The 17,688-nt window shown below is 36.1% G+C and overlaps 1 protein-coding gene across 11 annotated transcripts in view; it reads right to left on the bottom strand.

The window, feature by feature from the left end:
- dlgap2a (discs, large (Drosophila) homolog-associated protein 2a) overlaps positions 1 to 17,688 on the bottom strand; it is a 249,872-nt gene that overhangs the window by 63,736 nt on the left and 168,448 nt on the right. For all 11 annotated transcript variants that reach the window (XM_087290537.1, XM_087290539.1, XM_087290543.1 and 8 more), the window contains one exon: positions 10,127 to 11,277. In XM_087290537.1, the coding sequence (XP_087146663.1) occupies positions 10,127 to 11,277 (1,151 nt within the window). The remainder of the gene's footprint in view (positions 1 to 10,126; positions 11,278 to 17,688) is intronic.

Here is a 17,688-nt window from a genome sequence, read left to right as displayed (position 1 = left end):
CCTTGCTAAGTTTTACAATATATAGCAACCGTTTCTTGATAACGTTTTTTGATTTCTTGACCCACTACCCCTATTGACTGCCTCTTCGTATTTTCGTTGAAACAATTTATATGCCCTAATTGTTTTTAATAATAATAAATTTAATATTTTAATTTTTAAATATTTTTTTCTTTGTTTTAATTATTATTATCATTATTTTCTTTGTATTATCAAGCTTATTCCTTGTATTTTGTACTGTTGCTTTGTTGTTTGGTAATTACTGAAAAATGTAAAACAAATAAAAACTCAAAATAAAAAATAAAAATCATTCAATCATGACTTGTTTGCTAATTTGTTTCTATATCCGTGTTGCATACCTGTCAATATAGGAATGACCCCCCCCACCCCCCCCACCCCCAAAACAACAACAACAAAAACCTCAAACCCACCCAGAAGAACTCTCAAAATGAACCTAAACTCCTCAATCTGTTCATTCAGAGCAGATTAATTGTATATAAGCCTAGTTGAAACCGTTACAAATATGGAAACTAAATTAGCTTCAAATAATAGGACAGATATCAAACAGTAGAAAATGAAAAGTAAAATAAAAGGTTTAGCCTATTAAAGTCAATGGCCAATAGGAAAGTTAAATCAAGTCCTAAATTCTCATTCACTTTTATTCACTGTATTTAAATGTTGATTAAAGCTGCTATACTTGTTTAGGGAAGAGCAGAGGAGTAGACAGATGAGACACTTTAAGAATCACAGATCTATAATGAAAGCATTCAATAACATTCATATGCTTATTTAAGACAAAATTATTTGTGTTTAAAATAAAACTTTTCAGGATGGAAATGTTTACATATTATTAAGTCTATATGTCTGTTTAAAAACACATCCAAATCCAAACGTGTGCACTTTCTCTCCTCTTCAAATTGCATGTACAGGAGCTGATCTGGGAACAGTGTTTCTTTATCACCATGAAGCGCGTTCATCAGTCAATGTTGTTACATGAATTAGCTAATTCAGAGGTTGCATAAGGGCGATGGTGGACGCATAGCTTTAATAAAAATAAATGAATGCGGCCATTTTAATATAAATTTTAATATGCTTTCAAGCCAAAATTAAGAGAAAGCCTAATTCTCTTGAACAGCTCTTGCAATTATATCAGATTTCAGATCGAATCTTTGATGCTACTTTCACTTTTCACAGAAAAATTAAAAATTTGCGAGAAATACAGGAAAATACCTAAATGCGATAGAATGGTAAAATCCCAGCAAAAACGGGAGGGTTGACAAGTATGGTGTTGACACATTTTGTAAAAAAAAATTATAAGTTTGAATATTTTTTTTAATAATGTAAAAATCTTTACTCTTTTGTTCAATCGAATGCATTTTTCCTGGATAAAATACATAAACCCTTACTCTGGATCTCAACCCCATTGTGTCTCCTTATTTTAAGCCTTTATATGAACTAAACAAATGAGCTTTCTCCTTAAAACAAGAGAACTTTTGATCTTGGTATAATCAATAATTAGCTAGCATGAACACAAATTTCTGATTTATTTTTTTGCATGATGTGTGAATGGGCTATTACTCTTCGGTCAGGAGGATCAGGCCTTCACCCAAAGCTGTGGGAGATCCAACTGCTGGTAACAGATATCAGCATAAAAAGTCTTTGCTGAAATGTTAAAAAAGGTCAGATCTGACAGCGAAATCAGCTGCTGCATTCAAATGGATTTTAATAATCCATTCGTAATCTGACTGTTCATAGAGAATAAAAAACCTTCATGTAAACACCTCAATAGGGAAAAATAATCCGATTAAGCTTGAAAAGAAGTGCAGATCTGTCAGTTTAAGCAGAATGATCTGCTAAATAAACAACACTTTTTTCAGCAAAAATAATCAAACTGAAACTGAAAAATAGAATGACATAAAACATTGAAAAGTTAAACCCACTTGAAACCGCTTAAAAACTTTAGAGGCAGTTTGAATGACCATAATTCTTCTACCCATCACATATCTGAGGCTTCAGCCCACAATGAAATGAACTACTGTCCTCCTCATAACGTGATCAATGATTTATGAAGGAAGTGTTGAAACCTGGAGGAAACCCTTGCCAAAAAGTCGCCTCGTAAACTATTTAGTATTGATTTTGATCCAAATCACAATCTCAGCTAATGATTCAATCCACTCAAGATGGTGAGCGCTATGATGAACACACACCAAAAATAGCTGTTTTATTGCCATTGCTTCTCAGGACACCATCAGAGTAAAGGGGCGAGCATGTCCCTCCCGGAGAGTTTGCGTCACAGCAGGCTGCATCGATAACAGCAGCCAAAAATAGCACCGGCATGATAGACGGCACAGGCTATTTTTGTTGGGGTCGAGAGAACCTATTAAACGCCTGACCCAAAGATGCATCACAGTCACTGACTGCTGGACGCTTTCTGTCCCCTTCCTGCAGGCTGAGGTTTAATCCTTTTGGACGTATTTGAAATACAAACACACTTAAGCTAATTGCTGCGGTAAGAAAGACAGATGGAAAGAGCTTGTTTTCGTCCCTCAGTAAAAGTCCACATTTGTGTGTCAGAGGCATTTGAGCTGAAATTAGAATCGAGAGTGATTACTGGCAAAAAACAATTAGCTTTTTTAAAAAAGGATGTTGAAAGTGGTTTTGCACCTCTGCTGACAGAAAAAAATGTGCCTTTTGTACAAGTTTGCTGAGCATTTTGTTCCTTGCCTGACTTATAAAGGTCAAATGAGGCTATTTATGAAGCTTGTCAGTAATTAGAGACTCAAGCCTATGCATAACAAGTTTTACCACAATCAGTGGCGCCCCCAGAAAATTTTCTTAGGGGTGGCCAGAAGAGGCCGCACCAAATCTTGGGGTGGCACACAAAAAAAAAAAATGAATTCAGTGTAATGTTATATTTTTGTTTCTGGTAAACGAAATAATGTAGTTTTATTCATTTAATTAATTCTACTTGAAATATTGCAATTTATTCTTTGAAATAATTCAGCAAGTACATGTGCAAACCAAATAAAAATCTATGTTTAGTTTAAAAACACTTTTCATATACTGTATAAATGATTTCTTTTTTTACGTGCCTTTATTGTACATCATACGAGATATGCCATGTCTAAAATTAATGAAGATTAATGAGTTTATTATTCCCAGTGATGGGTTGCAGCTGGAAGGGCATCCGCTGTGTAAAAATGTGCTAGATAAGTTGGCGGTTCATTCTGCTGTGGTGACCCTGGATTAATAAAGGGACTAAGCCGAAAAGAAAATGAATGAAAGAATAATGAGTTTATTAATTACCCAAACAAATGAACAAACTGAACAAAAGGCATTACTATACACACTCACTATACCTAATAATATTATTTATCCATATTGCTTTTTGAACCATTTTATTAATGCAGCTTCTTCTATTGATATACTGTAGCTTAAGGTAAATATTAAATATCCATTGCTGTCTATTGAAGGTGTGTGCGTGCTGTCAAGGACGATCGGGGAGGGTAGTGGTGGTTCTAGTTTAAATGACACCCTGGGCGAACCACCCTATACACCCCCACCTCTCTTGAATTGTTAGATTTGTTATTCAATAAATATAACAATTTATTTATATTTATTCTAAATAAATACAATTAATATTAATATACAATTATTATTCTAAATAAATAACAGAAATCAGTCCTAAATATTACTGGAAAACAACAACTGGAGTGATATGCCAACATCACTTCAGAAACCTTTTGCATGAAAATTAATTATGACAATTCTAAAGAATACAAAAATGTATTATAGAATTATCTGTGGTCTTAGACCAGATCATGGCTGAGAAATCATGTTATGAAGTCTTACCTCCCTGACTCATTATCCCTCCTTTCTGCTTTAAAGGCATGCTTAGTGAAAGTAACATCATCATCATCATCATCATTATATTATATAAACTTTAAACGACTTTCAAAACTCGCTGCGTGCCGACACTTCTGCACAAAAGGCTGTTACTCCGGTTTCACGGCGCATGAGCGGTGCCTATTATGTCGGCGTGCATGCAAACAACCAACCGGCATTCACACAGGAGTGCGTGAGGCGCGCGGGAATGGTTTTCCGCGCGCATGCGTCAGTTTGCTTTCACCAGCATTGAACCAGAGGGGGAGAGCTACGTCAGTAACACCAACAATAATTTAGTGACTGCATTTTATTTATTTATTTATGTATTTATTTATTTATCTAAATATTGGGAATTTATAAGTTCATTTAAATCAATAATGTCAACCGCAAAATTATATTGGGGTGGCCAAAGGGGTGGCCACAGGGGTGGCCAGAGTTTACCGAGGGGTGGCCGTGGCCACCCCTGGCCACCCCTTGGAGGCGCCCCTGACCACAATGAGCTCATAAAGACTAATTGAATAAAGAATGACATGAGTATTACTTTTAAACTCTACATGAACACTGTGCACAGTTCTGAACAACAGACTATCAGATTATAAACATCACTGGCTTACGAGTATTAGCATAAAACTGCAATTCTCACAGATTGAATTACAGTCAATTCAGCATGAATTTGCATGATTAACAATTTGCAAAACATGCTCATTGTAAATACATGCTTCAGCCTACACTTTTGTGAAATCAAAAAAACATACTTAAATGTGTTTGCCTGCAGTTTCTAGGTAAAATGAATGCAATGCGGCAGTATGACCTTTGTTTCTTTTCACATTAATGATATTTACAGGGACATGTTATTGCCAAATAAAGGATTTTTCAAGTTGTTCTTTGTACAAAACCAAATAAATAAAACAACTTGACAGTGTCTATGATTTGAAACTAAATACATTTGCCTCTCCTGTCTCTATATGGACAAATTTACAAGTGTGGTCGGTTTGCTTGGTAGCTCTACAATACTGTTGTACTTGTGACCAAAGAGCTAAGGTTTGAGCCCAGTAAAGCATGGTTCCACAAAAGAGATAAAAGCAATGTAAAATGTAACATGTTCACACTGCATGTTTCTCTCACGATTGAACACTGGTTATGTTAACTTGGTTGAGTTACTGGGCTATGGGATCTGTATGACATGCTATGCCTTCTCGTGGTTGTGCACACGAGGGACATTATACTGAAAAGCACAATCACATGGACCCCAGGTAATGCATGTCAGATTCACAAAAATGTAGACAGCACCCTCTAGTGGATCTGTCATTTAAAATATGCAACACAACACAAGCAAGGCGATGTATTTTATGTTTTGTGTTGCAAAATGTAGTATGAGGCATGTTTTTCCAATGAGCCTGGGCTGGCTGACCAGCAGAAAGCAGACTGAGCTCACACGCTACACTTCTAACAACATATAATGGAAGTTTTGCCTGCAATGCTTTCTTGAATTCTTCTTATTTAATCCGCGATTATACGGATAATCCGCGGGTCAGGCGGGCCGGGTAATAAAAAATACATAATGAATAATTGAGGGTCGGTTCATCTAGCGGGATATGGCAGTGGACCAGCGAAAAAGCAGAATGGGCTTTGCAGAATGGGAAGATGAGACGCCCAAATTAATAGATGAAGTGCAAGAGTAGCCTAATGTTACTGTTCAAAGTTTCAGTTTGAGGAGTCATCAGAGGAAAATCTGCTATCGTTCTGGGAGAAACAAGATCACTTATTTCCACGACTGCAGCACCGTGCGAGGAGAATCTTGTTCATTCCTACAACAAGCGGTGCGAGCAAACGCTCATTCAGTGCAGCTGGCCGTGTTTTAGAGGCGAAGCGGAATCGCCCAAATTCAGGCACAGTAGATGCTATTCTGTTTTTGCAAAGTGCGAAGAAAAAGGCAAAGTAAGCATAACATAGCTGCCGTTTAGGCTGAAGTGGCATCCTTTTTGCTATTTTGTTCCTGTATCTATAAAAGCTAAAATGTCTCATTTTTACTTTCTGTATCTATTTGAAAATGAAGAAAATGTTGTCTAAAGACAAACTTTTGTTTTTTAAATAAAAGTTCATTTAAAAACATTTACAATTAACATATTGTTTTACTATCAGAGATGCGCAGATAGATAGCTCACTGAATCTGCTGTTAATATTCACGGTGACCTATCATCATGACTAAAACAAAGAATTCAATTATTAAAGTGACGATCGGGTGCGGATCGGGTGCGAATACATGTATCAGATAAAACTATATGTGGGGGCGGGTGGCGGGTGGATGATTAGTATGAAGCTGCGGATTCGGGTGTCATTTCAGCTGATCCGTGCATCTCTAGTACACAAGTACACACTGATTTTTAACAGAGATCTACCAATATGGAAATGTTTATGTATTGTATGTTGGAAAAACTTGTATGTATGGAAAAACTTTATGTATTTAGAATCCAACATTTAGACTGATAAACATAATTCCGATAAATAGAAATATAACTCTATAAAATAGAGATTTTCTGAGGCTGATTACAAAAATGAAAGGCAAAGAACACATTGATTTAAAACCTTAACTCCCGAAGCCATTGCAATGAAACATCTAAATCTTTTTTTTTCCACAAAATCTGCAATTCTGATGTACTGTGCATTTAAATGTGTGCTTATACTAACATTCACACACAAAAAAAGCAGTTTACTTTGGGTTTAACAGTAGCAGATTCCATTCAGAATAATTTTGGCCACATTCAACTCTGGTCATTCCCATTGCTGACACAAATTACACATAAGACAAAGGCTTAATTTTCTACAAAGACTCAAAGGGGCGGGAATGAGCTCCCAACAAGCTTCCAATACATAAAATGTAATACCGATTTAGGTTCTCTGGAGTTTTTTTCACCCTAAGGAATCACCCAGATCCATCCATTCATTAATTATCTGAACGGGGCCATCAGCCTCACTGCTTGTGCTGTGCTCTTGCATAAGTCCAGAACTGGTGGAGGCTGCTGTGTCAGCAGATGTTTACCAAGGGTGTTTTTTCATTATACCTGCTGATCTAACTGCTTGAGTCACACATCTGCAACACTAACTAGTTCTGACAGACCAGCATATGTTGTGTATATGATGCTGGCCCATTCTGAGATGTTGGTCTCTCCAATATCTCAGAATCATTTTTTCAAAACGCTTTTCTTGTGTAGTCTTCATTTCAGGGCCTGGTGTGGTTCAGGCATGGAGGTTCTGTATGGGAATTATAATAAAGAATTTGTATTCCTTGTAATGGTCAATTTCTGCAAACAAGAATTCATATCGGTGACCATGCCCATAACGCATGATAAATGCTTAGTTTTAATGTTATTGGTATTAGATAATAAGAAAATAAATTATGGATTAAATCTGAACTTTTATTATATGGCTCTCTTAACCCTACAGCTGAAAGCAATGTATTTATAAAACTGAAATGAATGAACCCTTTTCTGAGGAAGAATATGTCATTATCTTAATTTAAAGTGCATGAGGCTGAAACCATGGTCATATTCTAATATAAGATAAATTAGTTAAAGCAATATAACTGTCTTCTTTAAAGTAGGTACTGTACTGTTAAAAAGCTATTAGACATGTTCTAAAACACAATAATGATCCCGAACAATTTCCAGATATATTCGCATAGTAGCTGTACTCTACTATGACATATAGATGATTAATTTCAGAAATGCTGACCTGTGGCAATCCAGAATCCATTTGTACATGTAGGATAAACAGGTATGATTGTACATATGAATTACAAACAGCAAGAAGCTATTTCCAGAGGTCTGACAGCACTCTACACAAATAATCCCAATGCAGTGTTATGCATTTGGAAATCACACATTTGCACAGAAAGATCAATGTTAATCAATATGAGTCACTGTTTGCAATAATTCTGTACATAAACAACAAACAGACTGGTCTATTCAGAGTGACAAGACTGATAAATCTGCCTCTCTATTTAGCATATTAGCACTTCACAACATCGCAAACACCTCAATCAGGCTATATTCTCCATCAGCGGAAACACTAATATATTTCAGGCTATGTAACAACCATTTCAGCGGACTAATACTTCTGACTCTTTTGGGAGCTTTCTGACTACTAAACAACTATTTACTTGCACCAATAACACATGGATCAGAAAACAGCCACACAAAGGTTTGCTTTGAAAATGAATAGAATGACTTATCTAGACTCCTTATATACAGGCGAACATCCAACTTTTTTAATCCTAGAGCCCTTAAAATGCTACATGATTCTTACATGTCGTTCATCAGAACTTGGAATACCAAAATGTGTATTCAGTAGAAATATAAAAATGCACATGAAGATTTTAAAGGGGTGGTCCACTACGATATCATATTTTAAACTTTAGTTGATGTGTAATGTAGCTGTGTGAACGCAGAAAATGTCTCTGAATGTAATATGCTCAAAGCAAAGGGTGACATTGGCTTTTACAGAGTTAGCTTAGCAAAGCCTACAGCAAACAAAGTTTAGGGACTACAAAAAAAATACATCCGGGCTAGTGAGATTACACTTCTGGTTAGGAGCATTCACCACGCACATACACACCGCGCAGCGAAGGGGCATGGCCAGAAGTGCTGTAATTTAAAGCTAAAATGCCATCCAAATGCTGCTCTTTCCACAGAGCGTGTTCAGTTTCGGTATTTGGGCTTCTAAAGGACACGACACAAAAAGAGATGTGCTTACAGTTTAATTTTAATTATGTTCCAGAGAATTATAAAAAATATATAGCTAGCATTTGACAAAGGACAGCTTCCAGAATCTCTCACAGTACTGGATTCGATTAAAACTCCTCCAACAGATGAAGCTGTAGATTGTAAACCACAACCTGTAAGTGTTTTTATTTGTTAAAATTGATTAATTACATGCACGGTTTCTAGAGTTGACGGTAAGTTGTAGCGCGGATGTAAACAAGACTGTAAACAACGGGAAATGCTGTTTGGCTACAAATTCATATTTATTCATCAAACTGCTGTAAACACCAAAAATTTTCACCAGTGCTGCATTGTTTCTCTATGCGGCTAATTTCCCTGCATTCTACATCTCAAATAACAAACTCACAAAAGATGAAAAGATTAATGTGAACGTTTCATATTACTTACACATACTTATAACCCATATATATGTTAGACCGCTTGTCAGATTTTGTTTTAGAGAGCAGGCATGAGGTGTAGCTGCGTGCTTTCCATTTTCAGCCTGATTCAGGCAAACTGATACTTCTGTTTACACAGCATAAAAGCATGTGCTTGTCGGGATGTGATGTGGAGCCAATCCACAAATCTTAGCACATAATGTTAGCTGACCAATCAGAGCCTCTTGAGGACGGGCCTTTTGGAGGAACTAGGAAATATGACGTAGTTTTTGTTTATGTTAGCGTAGTAGCTACAGTATATGTGTAGCTGTAAATAATCAAAGTGAGATATGAAAAAATAATGGGATTTTCTACAAGTGAAGCATGAGCATACATCGCTTTGCATCTTATAAAAACACAACCAAGCCTTAAAAATATACGCTGAGCCACCCCTTTAAAATTCACAAAATACATCCATCATACTTTTATAATGAAACCATATTTATCCATGCTTTTCTAGATTTTGAAGAAATATTCTTTTATTATTTTTTCATCCTACACGTCTAGTTCCAAACCTGTTTAAGTTTTCTGTTTAAAACAACAGAATTAAGTTATACTTATTATTATTATAAAGCATTCTGGAAACTGATATCAAGACTTTTTTCGGTCACACTTTATTTTGATGGTCTGTTTGTTGAATTTAAGTTACATTGCAATTAATTCTCATCAAATTATTAGTAGACTGTTGGGCTAGCGTTATGGTTAATGTAAGTTGACATGTACTTGCAAAGTTTCTTATAGTCAGTTGAATGTCTGTTGAAGGAGCAGTATCATCAGATAATAAGTAGACAGTCTACTAATACTCAAACGGACCATCAAAATAAAGTGTTACCTTTTTTCATTCTATGGATGTCAATTTTTACTAGTTTTTAAAAAAAAATATCTTCTTTTGTGTTAATCATAAAAATAAAACTCATAAAGGTTTGAAACCACTTGTGGGTGATTAAATGCTATCAATGCATCTCCTTAAGTCATCTCTTAAAGGCCTCTGAGGCCCCCTAGCTGAAAAGCACATCAGCAGTCGCATCTTCATGAATGAGATCTCACCTGTAAAAAATGACAAGGCCTCATGGAGGACTTCAGATCTTGAGGCATGGTCGGTTTCTCCAGGTTAAGGGAAGATTTACGGTAGGCTTCTTTAGCTTGGCTGACAGTCAGAGTCGACCAGGAGCTGCGCTTCATGAATTTGCCCTCGGGGGCCATAGCGATGCTCTCGCATGCTGAACATTTCACGTCATTGTTGCTCTTTGAGGTCTTTAGTGAAAGGTCACCGAAGTGCCCGTGGCCCATATCCGGGTAACAGTGAGTGATATGATCTCCGTGGTGCCGACTCATGATGCTGGGAGTCCGGTAGGTGCTGTCACTGTCCAGGTTGTCGTCAGAGCTCCACCAGCCTGCTATCCCTGAGCGTTGCTTGGAGTCTGACTTGCGTTCCTTGCTCTTACTTCGTTTGCTGTGTTTGTGGCTCCCATGGTCATGGCCGTGATGATGGTGGTGATGGTGGTGGTGTCCGCTGTCTGAGCGAGAGTCTCCCTTGGTGCCGTTCATCTTGGAAGAGCCTTCAAGAGAGTGCGATTTGGTGAAGAGCTTCTGGACAGAGTGCACCAGGTGGCGAATGCGCCCGGGACTCTCGTTGCGCTGCTCGCTGTTGGTGGTGGTGGCAGACGTGCGCTGGTACTGCAGCGTGTGGAAACCATCCCTATGAATCGGTAGCTGCTTCTCGAACTGGTCAAGGAGGTTCGCAGGAATACGGTTCATCTTCCCGGATCCGCCACCCCCGCTAACAATGCTAACCCCTCCTCCGCCACCTCCTCCACCATGAGAAGTGGAGCCGTCGTCCCGCAAGCTGTCCTGATGTGAACTGTAGTGCATTCTAGGAAAGGTGCTGCTGGAGACGTGGTCAGATGCCATAGAAACTGGCATCACCATGCACTCCGAGTGGATGGAGCTGCGGGGTGAGCAGCGGTGTGGGTCCAAAGGGCAACTCTCGGTGGGACTGAGCAGGTAGGGAGAGCGGGAGTCTGGGCCGACATGCTGCAAGTGATCGAGGGACTGATCGCAGTCTGGCAGCCCACAGGTGTGTCCTGATGTGAAGGTGAGCTGAGGACGACCACTTGATAAACCTTTCATATTCCTGGGAGGGGAGGGGTAGCTGTCTTCATCGAAGTACGGCGGTGGAGACCATGAATCTAGCTGATCTATGAAAGACAAAGACAGAGAACAAAAAATAGAGGACGAGTGAGCTTGATTGATTTTACCCTGGCATTCTGCATCAGTTTAGACCTTACATGTAGGAAACTAATAGGGATGTTCGTTAAACACTGTGGAGAGGTATAAACAAGCTCAATTTACAAAATCTCTGCCACTTTTAGGAATACAGGTGAGCTTTTTAGCTGCACAGTCATGGAAAACAAGACACTTTAATTCATGAATGGAATGAAATAATGTTGTCCACACAATAGCACGTCCCACAGCCCTTTTGCCGATCCTCCCCATCTGGTCCTGCCAGACCTTACGAGGACAGAGTTGCAAGCCTTGCCATTTATCCAATGCAAAGTAAAATAATAGCCTATCATTTTGGAACCGCTGGGCCATCCGTCAAAGCCGGATCCAGAGAGAGAGGGAGCACTTCGAGGTGCTTCAGCGGTTGTCCTTGAGAGACATTGCTCAGAGATTAAAACCACATTCACTGTGATCTTTCATCACAGCCGCATATGGGCAGCCTGCCGCTAACTTCATCAGAGCCTCAGAGATCGTGTTTTTCACATCCAGCCATTTGCCCTTTCTGACACAACTATTTCATGCTGCTGGATCACATGTCATTTCACACAGGTGACTAATGGGAATTTTCATGTCGTTAAAAAAAAACAAAAAAAAACATGGTAACGAATATTAATACAAAAGTCATTTTTCAATCACTGCAGGGAAACTACAGAACGTGTCAAGTTTAATGAGTTTTTAGTGTCAAAAGTGAAAGCTGGTTAAACCTCAACCGATTTAATCTCAGCTGAGATATTATTAACAATTTTAAACTTGTCTCTTTCTTGTCAAAATGAAAGCACATCTTTTGAAAAATATTCACACTCTGTGTCCAAAAACCTCATTAGTCAACTCGGGTAACAAATTCATACAAGCAAATGTCTGCAAACAGTATCACAATAGTGTGTTGTTAAAACTACACCTCTTTAAAGCATGAGCCTTTTCTGAAAATTTCATATTATATGTACTAGACCACGCACACGAGAAAAATAAGCAAGCTGTATAATACTGTATATCTCTCATTCTACACCTTTTAGTTCATTAGGGGATAAAATGCTGTTTCGAAGAGTGTGCATGAGTCCTGAGTGATGAATGAAAACTCATATAATAAAGCCAAATAACAGAGAACATAAATAGAGCAGCAGACTTGAGATAGTATGTTTGTTGGTCAGGGTATATTCTGGCAAACCGTTTCCCAATCACGCTTTGCAATCGGCAAAGCAGAACGGAGCACACACCGTTTACCAATTCAGGATGGATAACTCGCAAAGCAAAACTTTCCTGCGTGCTTTCTTAACATATCGCTATCAATCCGCATTGAAAGCAAGAGAATATAAACGTAAGAGGCGGGGCAAGGGTTTACGTTTTTCAAATTAAAATGTTTAAACGTATATGTAGGTACATCCGAATAAATAAATTGTGGGAATAATTGGGGAATTATTCGGTAATTGTGATATGGGAAGTCAGAAACGTATTGTTTTTGAGTATGTGGCATATGAAAAAGATAAACTTTGGTTAAATCATAGCTCTAAATTGATAAATAGGAAAAGTTCAAGTCATTGAGATCGTTGAAGTATATTTAAAAGTTAAAAAATAATTAATTAATATAGTATCATATATTTATTTATGTAGTTATTTATTTTCTTATAAATATAGACGCACACCGGCCACTTTATTAGGTACACCTTATTACATAGGTGTCAGTTAATTCTTTGAGGATAGGAGCTCTGCAGTTTTGCTCCAACCCTAATCAAACACAGCTGATCCAAATAATCAAGGTGATCAAGATTCTATTAAACACTTCGATTTACAATTACGATTACGAGTTGTGTTTGATCAGGGTTGGAACTAAACTGTGGAGAGCTGCTACCCTCTAAGCATTTACTTTGACACCTATGTCTTACTAGTCTTCAAAACTGCCTTAATCTTTCGTGGCATAGATTAAACAAGGTACTGGAAATATTCCTTAGTGAATTTGATCCATATTGACATGATAGTTGCTGCAGATTTTGTCGGCTGCACATCCATGCCAATCTCCCGTTCCACCACATATATAAATTTACTTTTTTTTTTTCTTTGTAACTGCATGTGAGCATTATTATATTTAAGATGTCTCAAACAGATATTCAATTTACAAGCCAGAATTTTAGCAATAATCACTTTAAACTCAATTTAGCCACAAGACCACTTATTGTGGATTGCTGCACTTGTAGGCTTGTTTTTCATTCTTAAAGTCTCTAAAATTGAAGTGAGGACCGTTCTGAATTACATCTCGACATGGTCAATGTGATTACATTTAAAATAAAATTTAATCAAGCTTACAGCTTAATTTTACATTATAATTTCCCATTTATTACATTCCAGCATGTTTGTGTTTTAGTGTCATCCTAAATGATGAGACTTAAATAGCTTAAGTTTCCTAAAAGCTTTATATATATATATATATATATATATATATATATATATATATATATATATATATATATATATATATATATATATATATATATATGCGTTTATGTGTATATATGCGTTTATGTGTATATATGTTTGTGTCTGTGTTCATTCATTCATTAATTTTCTTTTCGGCTTAGTCCCTTTATTAATCTGGGGACACCACAGCAGAATGAACCGCCAACGTATCCATCACTGGGAAACATCCATACACATTCATTCACACACAAATACTAAGAATTTAGCCAACCCAATTCAGCTGTACCACATGTTTGTGGACTTATGGGGGAAACCGGAGCACCCAGGGCAGAGAAATCCAAGCGAACACATGGAGAACATGCAAACTCCACACAGAAACACCAACTGACCCAGCCAGGACTCAAACCAGCGACCTTTTTGCTGTGAGGCGAACATGCTACCCACTGTGCCACCGTGCAGCCCATGTTTGTGTTCCAATTGATTAATATGACTTAACATAAAGTTACTAATAACTTATTATCTTCATTATAAATCTGTGATAGTTGAACAATATATATTTACCAGGCAAAAAAATGGATTTGTACTGAATAAAACACTTTTCTTAGTGCATTTATAAATAGTTATAAATAGTTTTATTCTAAACACCAGTACATAAAGTGGAATGATCCACCTTTAAACTAAATGAGCAGCTTATTAAATATGTTAATCTAACTACCCAAAGCATTTGACCGAAAAGAAAAACTTTGACCAATGGAAAAAACTATTGCCACGCCCCTACTGGAAAAAAACCTAACCAATGAAAAAACGATTACCACGCTCCCTCCTCCCTGATTTGATACCTCTCAGTCCCTTTCAAATTTCACACTTTTATTACATTATGCCTAAATTCAGTCATTCAGTTCAATAATATTTATTGTTAATACCTTTATAAGCTATTACATTTATATCTATCCCTATTAACATTTGTGCATAATAGCCTACATAAATTTAAATATTTCATTAATTCCTTCTTACTTGTTTATGTACAAAAATGTCCTGCAAAATCAAGCACCATGTCTAGCACTTAGTCTTTTTGTCCGCATTTTTCTCTCTTTTTAAAATATATTTTCATGACAAAACAGTAACAGGGAGAGTTATAACTCTTACATGTGAAATAAGAAAATGCAGGGGTAAAAACAACAAAGAAAGAAAACAAACAACAACAAAAAATGTGGTATTAATAGGTTTGCATGAATCAAGTTTTGAACATCATCAATATATAAAAAGGCGAAAATGCGATTAAAGTGTATCCTTAAAAAGATTGTCACAATGCATTAAAAAATAGCACCGGTTTTCTTAAGCAACTATTACTCAAAAGTTATGTTTTCAAAAGAAGACGACAATTTTGAGGAGAAACGTGTCGCATTTGCACATTTAACAGCTTAATTCAACCCAAAATCTGTTAGTGACACCGCATTCAAAAAACAAATGTGGAGCTACAGATACTTCATCTACAAATCCACAAAACAAGCAAGTCACATCAAAATAACCATAACTATAAATAGATAAATTAACAGGATAGATTGTGCAAAATCTGTTTCAGTAGCACAAATTTATGTTTTTATTGTATGTTTTTATACAGAATGGTTATGTGCGTATGATATGTAATACTTTTGGTTAAGATGGTGTGTGTAAATGGTACAGACGTATTTAAGCATACAAAAGGTAATATCTGTGTGTAAGAACACACCAAATACAAACAAATCTATGGATGGCAATTTTCAACAGAAAAGAAAAAAAAACGTGCTTTAAAATAAAAAACAGAATTTAGACATAGGCAGTTGACACAAATTTTAAGTAAAAACTGTTATATTTATGTAGTTCAAAGTCTGTTTGAGAAAAAAGACTCACTCACTTCATTAATATTATATTTTTATGTTTTACTGAACTGTACCATAAAAATATTGCCAAAATACAGCCAAAAATATGTGTAATTGCTAAAAAGAAAAAGAAATCTTGAAATAATAATATACAAATAGTGTGAGAGCAATTTATCTGCATTGTATGGACATTTATCTTCATATAGTGTTTTTTTTTTAATAAATTATAAATAATATTTTTTCTCTATGACTTGTCAGAGTTGTTGGACAACAAAACTTAACTATTTTATAGTGGACTATTTTATAACTATTTTCATGAAAGTTAACAATGTAAATAAGCTCCGAGATAAAACTTAACAATTGCACATGGGCTTCACAGGGAGCTTCAGCCGCATGATTTGTATGGGGTCCTTCCAGTTTTTACTTTACAGAAATTAGTTTACAGAAATAAAGAAAATAATTACTATACTAAAACTATTCAGTGCCATTTGTGTCCCTAGGGCATTATATGGTACAGAATAATTAAAAATTCAACAAGAAAAAATTTCTGATAAGATTATCCAATTTCAACAATAAGACCCGATTACAAGTGCTAAAATTAAATTTAAAATAATTACTCTAATTTCAGTGCAAGTGGCTGAATTGCCATGTCTCAGTTTATGTATGCTCAAGTTCAGTTAAAAGTATAATTTAGAAATCCGAATAAATACTATGCTTTTTATTGATTTTTTAATTGTCATATAATACTTCTCACCAAATTCTATAGTTTTTAATAAATTAAAATATTTTAATAAAATCTTTAAATTAATGTGTGTCCCTGAAATGGATGTCTCCGTTACTTTAATTGTAATCCACATAAAAAAATGCCCACTGATTGTTTCTCTAGTCACATGATTCTCAGGAATTCCCACAATTATGGAAATTGTCTACAAGAAGCAGAGTTAGTCTCACTCTTTTATCTTCTTTTATTTTAAGCATTTCAGAGTAGTTTTCTGTTGTGATAAAACATAACATGTCCACCCTGTTACCCATTTTCATATAAGGCAGGGGTGTCAAACTCAATTCCTGGAGGGCCGAAGCCCTGCACAGTTTAGTTCCAACCCTGCTCCAACACACTTACCTGTAGGTTTCAAACAAGCTTGAAGGACTCAACTAGTTTGATCAGGTGTGTTTAATTGGGGTTTGAACTAAACTGTGCAGAGCTGCGGCCCTGTTTGACACCTGTGATATAAGGGAAACATTTTCTTTTCTTTTTTGTAATTTTGAGAAATACCGTTAATAAACATGTTTCAAATCTTCTTCAGATCATCATGTGCTAGCTCGTTGTTCACCATAATGGTAGTAATGCCTGAGTTTTGCAAAAAATGCCACTCCTGTTACTTTCCACACTGTTACTGTTTTGCTCATGGCTTAAACATGGTTTATAGATCAGTTTAAACCATGTGCATGATTTTTTCAGGGAACGGCACGCTTGTCGGCTACAGAAAAGCGGAAATGATACAGGGCACGTCATGGTGCAAACCAAAATAAAATATTGATTTTAAAATAATAGTTTTATTTGCAATTTTCAGTATTTCACAATTTGTACTCTAATATCTGTATGAAAATGCTCTTTATATTTAATTTGGCTTTTTGGACAATTGATGTGATGTCTTAGATGTGACATTGAAAAATGTTGCTGTGTTTTCTTTGGATAATTCAGTAACCATCATTTTGTTATTGGTAATCGAATGAGAGTGTGGCAAACAAGTTGCCTATATAGTTCCTATTGTAATGTTAACCCTGGTACTCCTCTCTCTACCCTGTTAATGATTATTATATATTATATATTATAGTTTTTCAAATTAATTAAATAAAATCAACATAAATTACACATTTTTCTGGTTACTTGTATCCAAAGAACTGACAAAATTAAATCACTTAAAAACAGGATTTAATTGCATTGCAATCTATTTTTATACTAAATGAAATACATTAAATTTACAATGTGTCATCATAGCAAGCTTTATTAGATAACTCTTGTTTAGTAATAGCTTTTAAAAAATACTATTGTTGGTG

Source organism: Danio rerio, chromosome 17 (assembly GCF_052040795.2).
Source record: "Danio rerio strain M-AB ecotype USA chromosome 17, GRCz13ab, whole genome shotgun sequence".
Taxonomy (NCBI): domain Eukaryota; kingdom Metazoa; phylum Chordata; class Actinopteri; order Cypriniformes; family Danionidae; genus Danio; species Danio rerio.
The sequence above is the reverse complement of the archived record's forward strand: the minus strand, read 5'-3'. Positions and strand labels throughout refer to the sequence as shown.